Source organism: Rhipicephalus sanguineus, chromosome 10, assembly GCF_013339695.2.
Source record: "Rhipicephalus sanguineus isolate Rsan-2018 chromosome 10, BIME_Rsan_1.4, whole genome shotgun sequence".
Classification (NCBI taxonomy): domain Eukaryota; kingdom Metazoa; phylum Arthropoda; class Arachnida; order Ixodida; family Ixodidae; genus Rhipicephalus; species Rhipicephalus sanguineus.
In genome coordinates, this window is record NC_051185.1 from 1,815,973 (window position 1) to 1,832,588 (window position 16,616).

At 47.2% G+C, this 16,616-nt stretch overlaps 1 protein-coding gene across 4 annotated transcripts in view; it reads right to left on the reverse strand.

The window, feature by feature from the left end:
- LOC119372695 (gamma-tubulin complex component 6) overlaps window positions 1–16,616 on the reverse strand; it is a 318,918-nt gene that overhangs the window by 180,082 nt on the left and 122,220 nt on the right. For all 4 annotated transcript variants that reach the window (XM_037643145.2, XM_037643144.2, XM_049419622.1 and 1 more), the window contains 4 exons: window positions 13,174–13,318; window positions 10,844–10,907; window positions 7,656–7,765; window positions 7,018–7,109 (listed from right to left, as the gene is read on the reverse strand). In XM_037643145.2, coding sequence (XP_037499073.1) covers window positions 7,018–7,109; window positions 7,656–7,765; window positions 10,844–10,907; window positions 13,174–13,318 — 411 coding nt within the window. The remainder of the gene's footprint in view (window positions 1–7,017; window positions 7,110–7,655; window positions 7,766–10,843; window positions 10,908–13,173; window positions 13,319–16,616) is intronic.

Here is a 16,616-nt window from a genome sequence, read left to right on the forward strand (position 1 = left end):
CAAAAGTCAGCAGTTTCACTTCGCCACTTTAACTTCTTTAGGCTCAGCGATTCAAATCTGGTCACGAAGTTCACAACGATCCATTCTTTTATCCGAAAGAAAACCAAAACACAGCAATAAACAAAGGCACAAGTACGTTTGAAGCCGCAAGCACGAAGACTAGGCAAATTTGTGTACTACCCATCATTCCCATAGTGGCTGAACGATCGCAGCGCCAGAGTCCCCTCTAGTTAATTTTAGGAAACTTATGACTGCCATAGAGTTTCCTAAAATTAACTAGAGGGGACTCTGGCACTGCGATCGTTCAGCTACCATGGGAATGATGGGTAGTACACAAATTTGCCTAGTCTTCGTGCTTGCGGCTTCAAACGTACTTGTGGCTTTGTTTATTGCCGTGTTTTGGCGTTCGTTTCGGATAAAAGAATAGACCGCTGTGAACTTCGTGACCAGATTTGAATCGCTGAGCCTAAAGAAGTTAAAGTGGCGAAGTGAAACTGCTGACTTTTGCTGAAATTCGTTTTGCGACAAAGTGGATGCAGCCGACGCAGAAGCAAACAGAGCCGAAAGTACGAAGTTTAGACAAATTTGTGTACTACCCATCATTCCCGTGCTGGCTGAAGCGTCATGCGTTGCAGCTCCCATAGACACTAGCGCCAGAGTTCCCTCTAGTAAGTATTGTAGGAAACTCTATGATGACTGCTACCACATTTTAATGATAAAACTGTAGCACGCTCCTATGTTGACGATTACAAATGAGAGAGAGAGAAGCACAATCCTCCTTCAAATAATGTACATTTATTGTCCTGGCAGTTCCTCTGAGCCTGTTTTGCTGGCTCTTAAGATCACTTCTGCATACGCTGAGTTGCTTAAAGTCTGCAAGGTTTTCTTCGAGGTCCGGATATGTTCCTGTTTTCGGCCCATAGTAACTTTTCCTGATCGACGTGCAGCTGAAGATATCCCATCCCACTACTCACGGTCACAACATGTTGCATGTTTGTGTACAGCGCGAGGAACGACGAAGACGGTAAGAACACAAGGGACACGGAAGAGGAAACGTCCGTGTCCCTTCTGTTCTTACCGTCTTCGTCGTTCCTCGCGCTGTACACAAACATGCTGCCGTACCAACTAGCTCAACTTTCAATACTGTCACGGTCACAAGCCTCGCGCACATGAAAAAGACGCGGCGCAGCTATATTCAGTGTACAAAATAGCCTTCCTTTGTCGTGCACTTCCATAATCAAAATGGCTCATCACAATTTGCACTTCACTGGGAACAGATACGACGCCACAGGTCCTACGCGAACCCTCGCGAACTGACCATAAAATGTGCTCGGCCGCCATTGCATGATAGCGATGACAATGCACCTGACCCCTCTGACGGGAGTGCGCCGAGAACGTGGTTTCAGTTTCGTGCTTGGTTGTAATGCACAATGCACAGACAATTTTTGCTGTCGCTTTCTCTCTTTTGTTTTTCGTTTGCCCCCCAAGCTCTTGTGTTCTTCTGTTCTCCTTTGTACTCCAGCTGGGAAACGGAAGAACGGGAGGGGAATACAAAAGGATGCAATGGCTTGGGGGCCCCAGTTGTAAATCCCCCTACTGTTTTTGTTGCTTTCTTTGCTGATAAAACCCGCACCTCCCCCACCCACACGCTGGGGGTGAGGGGGATAGCGGCTTACCCGCGGACCGGTCTTTTAGATGTGAAGCATCTTATTGCGGAGTTCAATCCGGTGGTGGTGTGCGGCATGACCACCCTTACTGCGCATGCGCAAACCCTCTCCACTTTACCGCTCTCCCTCCCCTCTCCCCCTCTGAAATGTGGGCTCTACATGCCGAAACGCTGCTTCACATCGCCTCATGGTCCCCTTTAGCGGGAGATGGTGTGATTTTTCGTTTATCTCACGCTCTTCGCGTCGCGATTTGCTTCGCGTCTTTGCTCTGGGAAGCGCTTTTTTTTGCTTTTTTGCTTTTTCTCGGTCGCCTGAATGCCCCATCAACCGCAGTGTTCGTTTCGCAGAATCGCCAGCGTTGTCGATCACCGCGAAGGTTCGTCTTAACAGAAGAGTACAGTTGGGTGGTTCGTCTTATGCGAATTTTTTTCCCATTGAGTCTATGGGAAACCAAACAAACGGCCCCGTCTTGTTCGGCATAAGCGAGAATACGTCTTAACCGAGTTCGTCTTAACGGGAGTTCACTGTATATAAGTCGTATTTCCTTGGTGATTAATGAGTACTAATAAGAGGTACATGTGGGGGTGCTTATTTAGCTTTGCCACTGAGCGAGAGAGGGCACCAGTGGTTGTGATGAGGAAAAGCTCTCCCTTGGGAGGTCCGTGGAGGCGATTCCGCATGGGCTCCCGTAGCAGGCTGAACGTCGGTGATTCATTACGACATTCCAGGGCCCCACCACTTGGACAACACTTCAATCCACACTTGACATGCATGTGAGGCATGGAATTTCCCTGAATAAGGATAAAGCAGAGGAATCGATGGTGTCTCTATACACATTGGGCAAAGAGCATCGAGCTTCATGCTGCATTGGCAATCACCAAAGAGCGGCAGAAACATGTTTAACCCCAGACTACATCACACAATATGTAATTGACAAACTAGAATCTGATTTCACATATCTGTAGAGTCAAACATGCAACCATAGGGAGTAAAAAAGCGACACCACTGCTTTTGGGAACACTTCCTTCCTTGAAAACTTACGGGAGCTGAGTAAACCACATGCCAATCCAGTTTATATATCCTGCCCGATAAAATTCTATTCATTGCATGCATAATTAATGATTAATGTCTGAACATTAAAGTGCAATCAAATTTTGAGGCTATAAAAAGCCTGTTGTTGGTTTCCTCTGTGTGCAAGGACGGACACAGCAAACTTGCAATAGGTATATATTTTAATTCGCTTCCAAAGAGTTTGCGTGATCGAGACCCATTGCTAGCGCGCCTTACACTGACGTCGCTCTATGGGAAGTGCAACGGAAGTTTTAGTGACGGCACACCAGATCAGAGTGATCAAAGCGCATAGGAGTAATACTCAGGAGGGCAGGCGCCAGACGCCTACAGTGTTTGCTTCCGTGGAAACCTTTTCAACGGGCCCGCAACGCAGCAGAGAAACTTGGTCTTTCTGTTCCGATGCGGCCTGCAACGTGCTAGAGTGCGTTCCAAGGGACCAAAATAAAGTTTATCCATCCATCCATGGAAACCCTAGGTGTGATGAAATATACGCTGTATGAGTGGACAATTATAGCACAGTTATAACCTAACCTTCGAAAACGTCGCCACTGATCAGTCGATATTAGCCCTCCGTTGAACATGCTGCTGAACCTCATCGAAGGCGTCCGGCATGGGCCAGGGAATCGAAAATAAAATGATTATCTGCGTTTTCAACGGAGCCGTGTACATCGTCCTCCTTGCTGCTTCCAGAAAAGAAAAAGTCGACGTCCTCATTGGGGTCGGACGCGGATGCAAACGCAGGGTCAGAATCGCGGCTACTGCAGCTAGCCATGGCAATTGTCGGCACGTTGGACTTGCTTGTGTGGCACGGGTGTGCGAGATGCAGACGACTCAGCACTACGTGCATGCTCACGTGACCAAGCTTCCTATAGACCAAAACACAGCGAATTCCGTGCATAGCGCCATATTTGCATCGCGCGCCGCGCCATCTATCGCACACGCGACGAAACAACATGCCCGGGCTGCCATGCTAGCAGACGCTACACAGTGTAAACACGAAACTCCCGAAACTCAGCCCGTCGGAGAGGGTGTTTCGAGTTTTGCCTAGCCTGGACATTTTCACTGTTTTTATTGGAACATCAAAAACACCTTGCTCACGCAAGTCCACAATGTATACAGTATGTGCTGAGCAGGCTGCGGAAGCAACCTCGTCAGGTACGTGCACTGTTACATTTGTTAAAAAACGTCCTCACTGTAGTACGCTTGAGTCATAATTACAGTGCAGCTCGCGAAAGAGTGAAATGATGTTTTGTTGGCGCATATTGCAAGTTGCGCACAAAATTTTGTGAAAACTCATCATTTTAATATGCATCGCGTAAGAGTACGCTTTGCGGTTGGTTTTGCGGAACGTGATTTTTGTTTCACGAGCGCCCTTACAATAATGAGTCTTCCACACAAAAGCGTACTGTCAGAGAGTATCACCTGCAGTATCGTTCATCGATCCATTTTGGAAGCTATCTGCGTGACTTTAATCCTGTAACGATGATGCTTTACAAGCGAAAGTGTGCTACACTTAGTTAAGCCGATATTGAAATGGGTGGAATGCAGCTGTCTCTTATTAAATGTGTGCAGTGTAAGTATGCTACAGATTTAGCTGCTTGAGCTAGCACTACGCCTGCGACGTAAAGGACACTGGCGGGAGTACTTTTTTACGTGCCAATCTATGTATTATGTGCAGCTGGATGCCTCGTGTCCAAATAAACTTGTGGACATCAAACACTGAAATGAAAGCATGAAATTCTGGTCAGCTGTTCAGAAACACCGTATCATTTACTACCGTTTGAAGACGAAAGCTTGTTATCTTGAAGGCGTGGATGCCATCAAAAGCACTAAAGCTTGATACTACGTTGAAAGTGGCAAAGCATGCTGATTGCTTGTGCTTGAAAGCACCACCTTGCACTACGTTTTCGTCAAAGGAAATGCTCAAAGGTACTAAGTGCACCCCCACACAAAGCTTGCGTCTGCCTTCAAACCAGCTGTGTGTCATGCAAATTAGGTTCATAAAATGGAGTAGGTGGGCATCACACTGTAGAATACACGCAGATAGTGTAATTACTCACGCATTTTCACTCGGCTCCTAGTTTTTCTGCTTGAATTACAATTACGTAGAGCTGTGCAAATAGCAAAATTTTGGGTGCGAAGCGAATTCGAATATTGGAGTGTGAGTGCGAATCGAATCAAATATTTTTCAAATATTTCTCGAATATCTTTCGAATACTTCGAAGCGTAATTGCAGAACAAAAAGTTAGAGAGGATTCCTAAGCATATTCTTATGAGATAGCAACATGAAAGTGTTTCTTTTCGCTAGGTTGATGAAGCGCTGGCAGGGCGGTGTTTCATAGTTGTCTTATCAAGAATGAGGCAACATAGAGGCCGAATTGTATTTATGTACATGATTTGGTGCAACCAAAGTGTTGCCGACAACACTTTACACGTGATAGGCAAAGATGCCATTTCCTCAGCCTTTCCTTCTCTTTCAACTTCTGTGGAAGCCCAACTGATGTGGAGGACAAGGGTGTGCTCCCTTCAAGTCTGGAGTTCCAAATCTGCCTCGAAGACGTCGACATACAAGAACGTCTGAAATTTTGGATGCTAAAAAGCTTCGGCTTCTGATTTTTCGGACTTCCTGCCCAAATTTCAGGTCCAAAACAGCATTAATTGAGCCCCCACCTCTGCCACATCTTTCATCTCCAAGTTGGAACCAACGTTTTCTTGAGTTAATACATTGGCGACCGTAGCGGAGCTTGAAAGGCAGCTTTGCCGCAATGCCGGGGTGTGATGAGGTGAAGCATATTGAAAATCTAGGGACCACTTACAATCGGACGTTGACTGTGTCTTGGCTAAGTTCGACCGTAACGGAGCTTGAAAGGCAGCTTTGCCGCAATACGAGAGTGTAATGAGGTGAAGCATATTAAAAATCTGAAGGGGTCACTTTTAATTTGACGTTGACTGTCTCTTGGCTAAGTTCGACTGTAACGGAGCTTGAAAGGCAGCTTTGCCGCAATACGAGAGTGTAATGAGGTGAAGCATATAGGGTCACTTTCAATCAGACGTTGACTGTATTTGTCTCTGGGAAGTTTGAATAGTTCGAATAGTAAAATTCCAGTGCGAATCGAATCGAATAGCAAACACTATTCGAAATTTTGAATATCCGCACATAATTATCCGCCTATAATATCCGCCTATAATTATCCACTTGCAGCGAAGTTGAAAACACCACAATGGCATTATTCCCGTTGCGCGTCATGATCGTCGCAGACAGTGCTAAGTGATATCTTCCTGTTGTGCTGCTTGTTTTGACATCCAAAGACGACGTAGTGGTGTCCAGACGAGCTCTTATACGCGGAAGTGGCGTGAACGGGTACTCTTTCGCACTTTAAAGCCTCAAAACTTCAGCTTGCCCTGTTTACTTAGCGCGACCCATGCGTGCCTTGGCAGTCCAGCCAGCCCGGCGTCTGGGTGCGAGAGTATCCGCTCGGCTCGCCAGCAGCCTGGGTGTGAGACAGGCATGCTCTGGTGTATACTCCGACGTCAGCGCCCGACTCAGCGCCCAGAAACCAAAAATTGTTCACATAATTAAGGCGATATTAAATTATTTAGCGAGAATACATGAATCTTGGTGCGTGTATCACGCTCCCTGGAGCTACAAGAAGCGTGTGCAGCAAAGAATGCGCAAGCCACAAACATGGTGGCACCACCCTTTTAAGGAAGAAGAAATACAGACGTGTGTGTCATGGTTATAACTCAAACTTTGAGAAAAGCAGTGCTTGTGCAGCTGCAACTTTGTTTGTGAACACGTGAACATGGGGTGACAAGCGGACTTGTCTTTTTGCAGAGCCTTGAAGAGGATGAAACGTCAGCTCCAGCGACACCCCGTGTTGGCACATTTTTCAAACCTGTTACCTGACTGAGTCACAAGTTGCAGGAACACCGCACACATGGTGAGCTTTTCCCAGGAATGAAAGACTGGTTTTTCTTAGACCTGAAGAAAAAAAATGCTGATACTTGGGAAAAGTAGGGAACGAAGAGAATTGGGGCCACACATCGTAGTGATCCTCTTTGCCCAACATTGTAGGCTGCTTAGAACAATGAAGTAATAGTGGGAAGTGAATTGCTACAAAACATAGTCCCAGAGTTATTCAAGCAATGGCACGTGCCCTTTCTTAGGAGTTGCCTTTTGTGAAGTACAGACTTTTGCCACTATGTAAGCTAGACGCCCCAGCTGACACGGTGAAAAAACAAACGACTGTGGCTGCAGTAAAGCCGAGACCAGCCTCACCTCGCATCTCCACCTCCTGCTTGTGCACGACCAAGGGAAACTCTTCGTAGGGGTCGTTGCAACATCCACCGTACAGCCACTCCTCCAAAAACCTGAAAGAAAAGGCTGCCCTCTTTCAGTGTGAGCCTATTATTCCTGCTCTTTGGCTAACTGTAGCCCCTTCCGATTCTTGGTGCATGTGCGGTACCACTTAACGCTCACTATTGCGGTGAAGCTCACTTTTGAGAACCACTACGACCACAAGCACACTTTGAGGCTGCGAGGTAATCCCAACACAGCTTCAATTAACGTCGTTTCAAACCTGCAATCGAGGCAGAAAGTCAGAAAAATTGGACACCAAAGGGCTCCCTCGCCCAAAATTTCAGACATCCTTACACACTGACTCCTAGTGCCGTGAAGGCATCTGAACTGCATATCAAACATGTCCGAAAAATTGGTCTTTGACTGTATATATACATATGTGTACGTATTAGTGAGCTCTGTATTTCCCTTCCCCCTTTAGAAATACTTTGCATGAAAAAGTATTAAGCAATAATAATTTCAGGCGCCAACCCCAATATAAAGATGAACACTTCATGCGCAAGACACGGACGGACCAAAATAAGGACCACAATAAGAACACAACATTGACTGCCCACCGGAGATAAGGCCGGCAGCTCTGCCGAAGAAGGAATGCCACGAGAGATGATGCCTCCTGACCCCAGCAGCTCCTGGCACACTGACACAGGTGGCGCAAGAGCAGCATGCTCTGTAGAGAAGGAAATCAAAAATCAACTGCTATGCAGTGCTAGTGCCGCCTGGCAGAATCACTTATATATTCACTAAAAAACTGTCGTTGGTCAAGCTTGGACTGATGCCAAACATCAAAGCATAGACTACATGAAGAAAAGTGGCCTAAAAGTGACAAACTTCCTCTGGTGGTGAACGTCCAACGTCTGAGATCACCTTCAGCGGCAGTGTGTACAACAGTACGCATCAACTATGGAGGCGCCTCATGCACCGTGTGTCTTCAGATGGCTTGAAGCGCAGTGTGCACATTTGTGCAGGCTTCCCGAGTGGACAACTAGCAGTCATTTCACTTCATTGCGCTGCATATTGCTGCCGAGGATCACTTTGCTGGAGAAACTACCATGTTCAACAATAGTTCTATGTGGCGCGTTCCGTTCAATATATTATTCTACAGACCCACCCATCACATCTACTAGGAAAAGAAAAAATCAAATGAAGGTGGGAGACTGCTGCTGTCACAGTAACTACAGAGCGAAACGTGTGCTATAAAGTGAAGCAAAATGGAAAGGCGAGTTAGTTGGTTCGGATTCATAATGGTGTAAAGAAGCCCAAGAAAGACGCAGACAAGAAAGTGAACACCACGAGCACTTACTCACAACTGAAAGCTTTATAGACCTTATGCAAAACTGCTGCCATCTGTCGGAGGTTTGACGAAACTACTGATTCGGCGCCATGTTGGAGGCTTGTGCACGAATCGTACTGCTATCGCTGCTACAACTTCTTGCTTGTATCTGCGTTGATAGTCGGCAATCGGGGCATAAAAATGTCAGACGAGCCTGTACACGTTACCTGCATTTCCTAGTTTTTACGTTGGCAATTATTACGTGTGAAGAACTGCCTCGCAACGAGAAGAAGGTACAAGTTTGTCACCGAGTCACATGTAAGCCGGCCGTCGCTGAGACTGAAGCTCTGCGCTTGGTTATAAATTTTGTCTGTTTTTAGTGTAGCGAATGAAGCGTTGTTATATAGCTATCAGAATATCATGCATGTGTTGTAGGATTTTTGGGAGGAGGCATTAGCGCGCGACACGGCTGAGCTCAGCGATGACAGTAAGAAAGTGCTGTTGACCGATTTCAAAGTGTATTTTATAAGGGACAGCTACATCAACCTAATGTATTGTGCATCTTATATAAAATAAACGTTGTCCTGTTTGTTGTTTTTGAAACAATGTAGTCACTGACGTATGTTTTTCATAGAGCTACCGCACGATTAAAATGTAAGAAAGGTCCGCTTCTCATGCACGTGAAAAGTGAACATGAAACGTGTTAGTTACTCCAAGAAGACATGTACTCATAAATAACAGAATGCGCCGAGAGTATTCGCGTTCACATCGTCGCTTTCGGGGCCTACTCGTGCCTTACAATTTCAGCCTGTTGCAGCAAGGCAGTTTTGCGTCGCCGACTGAGCACTTGCAAAACCACCTCAGCGCGTAACCAACGGTAGCGCACCGATGGTCGAATGTAACACATCTGCGGGAACAGCATTTTTTTTTTTCAGTTTCATACGAAAAGTGCCACACAAAAGCATCTGTTAATATTTCATAGCACACAGGGGTGGATACAGGATTTTTTTCCGAAGGGCGATCAGCGTCAGCAGGGAGAACCTGACATGTGCTCTTCGTGGGGTATAAATAAAAGAAGAAAGTAGGGGGGAGGGGGTGTCAGGCCATCCGGGCCACCCCTCTGAATTCGGCAGTGATAGCACATGAAATGCTTGAAAAATATGCATAGTGAAGCAATACGCGTGCAAAGCACCCCGCCAAACGCTACCTTTTTAAACTACACAACCGAAAACAAACTACAAACAACACGTTCCAACACAATTGGTTCGCTTGCTGAGAATCGATGACGCGCACTAGCTACCTGTCTAACATGTAATTGTTATCGAAATGAAATAAACAAAGTAATGCTGTCAACAACAGCGCAGGCATGCGCGAGTAGCCGCGATGCAGCTTTGGTGCTCGTACACAAAGTCGGTTTGTCTGTGCCTGCAAGAGTGCACGGTGCGAAAACTGTCTCGTTCCGGCATGACACGAAAGAGTGTTCTCCGATGCGTGCCGATGCTGTCACATACCGCATCTATTAAGAACGGTGAACGTAAACACGGCGTTAATCGTAAGCAGTAGCCGGAGCAACGGAACGATCTGCCGCTTCCCGTCGGATGGAAGGAAAGGTAATAACACATGGAGGCTAGTTTCCTGCTAACCTTTTTTCAGCATCCCACTTTCCTCAATCTCACCAACACAGCACACGAAAATATGTCGGCATTGTCATTCCTATCAGCTGCCACACGTCGATAAGTACGCTTCCTGTGTGCACATGCGGAGCGCACTTAGCCTTCAACATGGCGGAATTGCGCACTGCGGCCGCTAGATGGCAGCAGATTTTGCATAGGGTCTATTGCTTGAACAGAAAATATATCTAAACTTGACGCTCAACTAATTCCCATGCATGCACCAAGGCAAAAGGCCAAAAACCAGAACAAAAACACACCTCCTTCAACCCCCCCTCCCCCCAACAGGCTACCCCCTTTCCTTGAGTAGTATCACTTCCCTCTCCGATATGGCTAAAGAAGGATGACTGACGCACGTAGATGCCCTCGTGTTAATGTGGAAAGCCTCAGCAAGTCCTCGTGTCGTGCGATCGTGGTGTTTAAACAAGATCTCCGTCGCGGGGAATTGCGCTTCGCACCGGCACTCAGCGCAGTGCATGGCCAAGTGCGTCAGGGGTCTCCCCTGCAAGGAAAACTGATGCTCTCTTAGACGTATGTTCAAACATCGGCCTCTCTCGCCGACGTAGACACGACCACACGACAGAGAGATGCAATAGACGACGTTGGCCCTGCACGACACAAACCTAACTTTATGGTTAATGGAGCAACCACGCGTCCCAACGTTGTCAAGCCTGTTGCCGACCATTGAACATAGTCTGCCTAGCTTGTTACTAGCAGAGAAATTTCACAGATAATTCACAGGCTAGATAGAGGCAACACTCACAAGAAAAAGGGTGGTGACTTTATACAGCAAGAATGTGATTACCTGCTGTCTTTGTGACGCAACCTCCTGGACCTGAACTGCACTGCGGCAAATGTCTGTGATGCACCTGCATGCAAAAGATGTGTGTAGAGGTCGGCTGGCAATATAAATTCTTCATAAATGATTTTTTTCTCTCATCCAAGGTCTGACCAAGTGGACTCCTGAATTGAGATGGACAGGTGGTCTAGTTGGTTGGGCTGCAGAGTGGAAAACTTGTGCACACCACACGAAGACACAATGAAAAAAGTACACAAGCGCTAGCACAGACTAAGAACTGAACTTTATACCATAATAAAGCACGCACATACACTCTCGACAAACCCTTCATAATCACTGCACGCGGGCAAAACATAAAAGCATTAAACTAGGCTTGTGCAAATATTCGAGCAGTTTGAATATTCGAACGAATATCAAAGTACAGTTAAACCTGCCTATAACGAACCTCCGTACAATGAATTCCTCGATAATACAAAGTTTTTCTATTCCCCACCATTACTCCATAGAAGCACATGTATTTGTGACCTCCATGTAACAAGGTGGCAGCGGGAGACACCCTTGACATAACGAATTTTCGCCGCCGACAACCTGGAATTTTGCCCCGAATTTTGTCATTTAGGCTCGAGCAGGAGCCGCATGCATCCTCTGCGGTTGCCCTGCTGCCAACAGAGTCTGGGTGAGGAGGGCGCTCGTTTGTGCGTGTAGCAGTGGTTCTGAGGATCCCAAGGGGGAAGGTGTGCCCTTCAAACATCATCCATGCTAACCGTGCCGGCTTCCTTAAAAAAACAACAACAAAAAGGCTTTTGCATTGGCAGCACCACTCTTATGCCTAAGGTAGTAAAATACGCTCGAAACCAGTAAATACATGCGTTTACCATCGGTTTACAAACTTCTTTTTAAAGAGTGATAGCACTCACAAACTCGAAAGGGCAGATTGTTTGAGGGGGTATTTACCGCAAGAGCAATTGCCTACCCGGATGTGCAGGTGGAAGGAATTACGAAAAAGCTCTTCTGGAAGAAGATCCAAGGATAAAGTTTATCTGAGGAAAAGTGTCAGCACATTGCCACTATTCAACGTGCTCTTCCATGTACGAGAAGCAGGGAAAGTTCAATATTGTTCCGTAAGTCTATTGCTAGCATTCCCAGATTTCATTCCACGATGTCCAAAAACAGAACTGATAAACATTTTAGCGGCGCGAGCGTAGTTATTAATGAACATTGCTTTAATTACATGCCATGCGACGCTTGAAACGAGCGATCAGCAGCGTTTCTGGAACAGACGGCGTCCGCCGATGTATTGCTGCCTCACTACCTCGCTACGGATTGGCCTATAAATCATGACCCACTGTGGAGAACATTTTGCCATCGCACCGACTTGCACAACAGAAGCTGCGTTGGCCCCGTGCATGGAATTGTGGCTTACTCGGGAGGCACGCGCAAACGCTGTTTATTCAGCGGAATAATTCTTGGTCTGTGGTTGTGACTTTGGTGGCCCCAAGGTCAAGCTGCACATGTTGTGACGTGCCAGCGATGCGATTGCTGGTGATAGACGTCCCCAAACCTGAGAAACTGGCGCAGATTGGCACAATTTCCGTCGATGTTATCAGGATGGCGCAGTAAATCCAATTTGGCGCATTGGCACAGTTGGGGCAGGAGTGGAATCACTGCATTTTTTTCCAATTCATCAAATAAACTTTTACACATCGAAACCCTCATTTGAGTGAAAATGTGTTCTGCACCACACAGACACCGTGCGCAACACTACAGTTTGAAGCCAAAGTTTTGATGAAAGCCTGTCTGGTTGGGAAGTAATAGAAAAACTCACAGAGGAACCGCGACCGTGAAAAGACTTTTCAGCTGAGCCTGCTTCCCAACCATTTCTGCACACAAAGAACAGCAGTGCAGTGTGTGTGGCTAGTCAGGATTGCAAACAAAATGTATTTTTCTTTTTGCGGTGGGTGTTCCTCTTTCACTTTTTATACCATTACAGTACTTTTGAATATCACTCCTACGTGAAAAATCACAAGTTCTTGGTCAAGAGCAATAGGAGGTTAGACGGACGTGCAGTGCCTCTGGTCTATCCTATCCTATCCTATAATCCTATCCTATCCTATCCTATCCTATAATGGGAAAAAGCACACTGGTGCACACGGGGCCTCTGCGGCAATCACGAGAAAGCATGGGCATGTTTGGTGCCCGACTAAGAGAAATACTTCTCTGCCAAGTAAGCAGGCGGATGTGAGCGCAGCCAGGCACAGACATTGTAGCACAACAGTGTGAATGACTACCACCACTGTACAGCATATCACAGTACACACATGCAGAGGGTCACTCACCTCACACTGTTGCAAAGACTGCTCACAATGTGAGTCAGTTGAAGGATGGTGAGTGTGTCAGCACGACCTGCCATGGGCAGTAGACAGCCATGGAAGTAGTGCAGGAAATGCCTCAGTGCTCCAACAAAGGCCTGCCATGTCAGGGCTGCAACCGACACAGAGGGCTTATTTTGGCACATGGAAAAGAAGAAACAGGTCCAAAGACCAGACCAAGGGAGCATATTATATATGCTCACGAGAGGATGTGGGGGAGAGGACAACAGTGACAAGCTTTCTGTTAACAATTCTATGTAGTGAAGTGAAAGATGATGCGCAAGTTCCTTGCTGAGGAGCACTCTCACGGGCACACTCGTGCACCTTTGCATCAACAAAAAAAAAGGTGAAACGTATGTGAGTGTGCCTTGGATAGTGCTCCTCACCAAGCAACTTGTGCATCTTTCACGTGGATGATAGTGTTTTCATTTTTTTCAGTTCACTACACAGAATTGGTAACAGATACCTTGTCACTGTTGTCCTCTCCCCCACATCCTTTTGTGACCCATGAGCGTATATATGCTCCCTTGTACGAAATAAAGCTTTGGTTGTAAGCCAGCGCTTGGTCCGTCTCTGTCTTTGTCCGGTGGTTCACGCTAGAGCACTGCACGGGCCCGGGCCGACCCGAAAGCCAGGCCGGACCATCCGAAGCGTTTTCTGGCGGGCCCGGGCTGGGCTCGGGCTTGAGGCTGCGGGCTGGGCAGGACTCGGGCCTGCTCATTAAAAGGCCTATAAATACGGCCTTCGAGCACATGCAAACGTTATGCCTTGCATGGTCTAAGGCATTCTGTGCCAATTAGCTTGATTATATAATTATATTGTACATGGCAATAGCGTTTCCGTGACGACGTTAGAATATGAACGATTCATATTTCATCTTCTTTTGGTGGCTGTTCACCAAATATAACGGTAACGTTTTTTATCGTGCTGCAGCAGTTATTAATCAGGAGCTTCTTTTAAAAAATTGTGTAATTAATGTTTCCAACGCGAATGTAGAAAAGAACAGAAAAGTACCGCTTCAATTCACTGGTAACCCGAACTTCAGCATTTAAAGGACATCATCAGTTCAACCTAACCTGCAAGGCAAGAAATTTGATTCCTCGCTCTTTACGCCTGAACAGGCCAGTAGCAAGCCGCTTTGGTTTCCACGTCGTTACAAAAGCCGAACGCCTTCTCCTTCAAGCCAGGATCATGGACTGCAGGGACAAAATCCGGTTTCTCGAGAACGAGACATTCTTCGCTTGCCGCCGCCTGGAATACAAGTGTCCTGACGACTTCGCAAGCATCCAGCTGCACGCCAACTTCCATGCCGGTTTACGCGCACGCCAAGATGAAGCGCTTCATGAAAACAAGCTTCAGAGGTAACTGCCTCATCGTGACGATCCTTCCAAAGCTACAAACCGCAGTTCTGTGCACAACCTTTCCAAGCACAAACTCAACGACGCTGAGTGGTCCGTGTTGAGCCTAGGCCTCAACTACAACCTGGCCCCAGAGCCTGATGTGAAAAAGGTAGTGTGCGCTGTGGAAAGTGCGGTCATGTGTGTGGATCCATCTCGCCGCGATGAAGCACGTACCCGTGTCGTCGGTGTGCTTTCGAAGCTACGCCGGAATCAAGAGTTTGATCCTTTGTCGCCCGAGGAACGCAAGGCACTAAAAAGACTGCGTGACAATAAGGATATCGTTATACTCCCCGCCGATAAGGGAAACGCCACTGTCGTGTTGGACACACAAGACTACGAAAACAAGATGCGACTCATGCTCGAGGACGATCGAACGTACGTTCCCTTGAATCGTGATCCCACTGCAAAAGTGCAAAGGGACTCGCAGAAGCTACTGGCTGACGGATTTCGGTTTGTGCCTCCTCAGCAAAAGTCGCTGTATTTTTCTCTTCTGTGTAACAATGGCTCTGCTCCCGCTCTGTACGGATTACCCAAGATACACAAGGAGGGCGTCCCTATGCGCCCAATTGTCGACTTCACCCGCTCGCCTCTCCACAAGTTATAGAATTACCTTCACAGGATTATCTCCCCTTTGGTCGGCAAAACTGAAACGCACGTACGGAACTCGTACGACTTTATTGAAAAAGTTCGCAACACGGTCCTACATGACGACGAGATCACGGTGTCCTTCGATGTGAAATCACTTTACACAAGCGTGCCCATTGACTTCGCCGTCAAGGTCTGCACTGACGCTCTCGAATCGGACCCAAGTCTTCCAGAAAGGACACCGCTCGAGGCTCCAGATCTCAGCAGACTTCTAGAGTTTTGTCTGAGCAACACATACCTCACGTTCCAGAAAAAGTTATTCAAACAAGTCCATGGAACCGCAATGGGAGCCTCGATCTCAGTCACCGCAGCGAACTTGGCAATGGAGTCACTGGAGTCCCGTGCCCTGTCTAGTTTCAACCCACGTCCAAGGGTATTCCTACGCTACGTGGACGACTGTTTCTCAGTGGTTAAGAAGTCTGCTTTGAGCGCTTTTCTTCTGCACCTTAATAGCATGGATCCAGCCATACAGTTCACGACAGAGGAAGAAGTTAATGGTCGTCTGCCATTTTTGGACGTGCTCGTGAAACGCGACGGCAGTAGGTTGTCGTTCAGTGTCTTCAGGAAGGAAACTCACACTGGCAAGTACCTAAGTTTCAGCTCTGTGCACCCGATGTGTCAGAAGAAGTCGGTGGTCGCTTCACTTGTACGTAGGGCGGAGAAACTTTCCTCAACTCCGGAGAACCAAGCGGCCGAGCTAGCCACGATACGCCGTGACCTCTCACCTTCGGGCTACCCCAGTTCGCTCATTCAAGCTGTTAAAAAGAGCCTAGCTCATCCTACGCCAAATGACTCTCAACAACACAACGACAAGGGGAGGAGAAAAAGGATTCCTGTGCCGTACGTCCCCGGCATAAGCGAAGGTCTGTCCCGAATCCTTCAGGGGTATGAAGTCGACGTCGCTCACGTGCCTACGCGCAAGCTCAGACAAGCTGTGGGGACGGTGAAAGACAAACTCGATAAGGAGAAGTTCCCGGGCGTCGTGTACAGAATTCCTTGCGCCGATTGTAATCAAGTCTACATCGGTGAAACAGGCGACTTTGGAAAAAGAATGAAACAGCACAGCTATGACGTGAAAACCAAGCACGTGGCAACTAACGCGCTAGCTGAGCACGCAGTGTCCACGAGCCATGACATCGACTGGGACAGCGCGAAGATAATAGGAAAAGAAAAGAACAAAACAGCTAGGCTTCATCTTGAATCCCTTCACATTCAGACGACCGATAACACGCTCAACCGCAACTCAGGCAATCTGCCCCCGATATACACTCGATGCTTATGCCACATCATCAAGCCCATATAACCCATGCCCTAAAAACTTTCATTCCTTGTGAACAAGGCCCCCGTAGCAGGGCCGAAACGTCA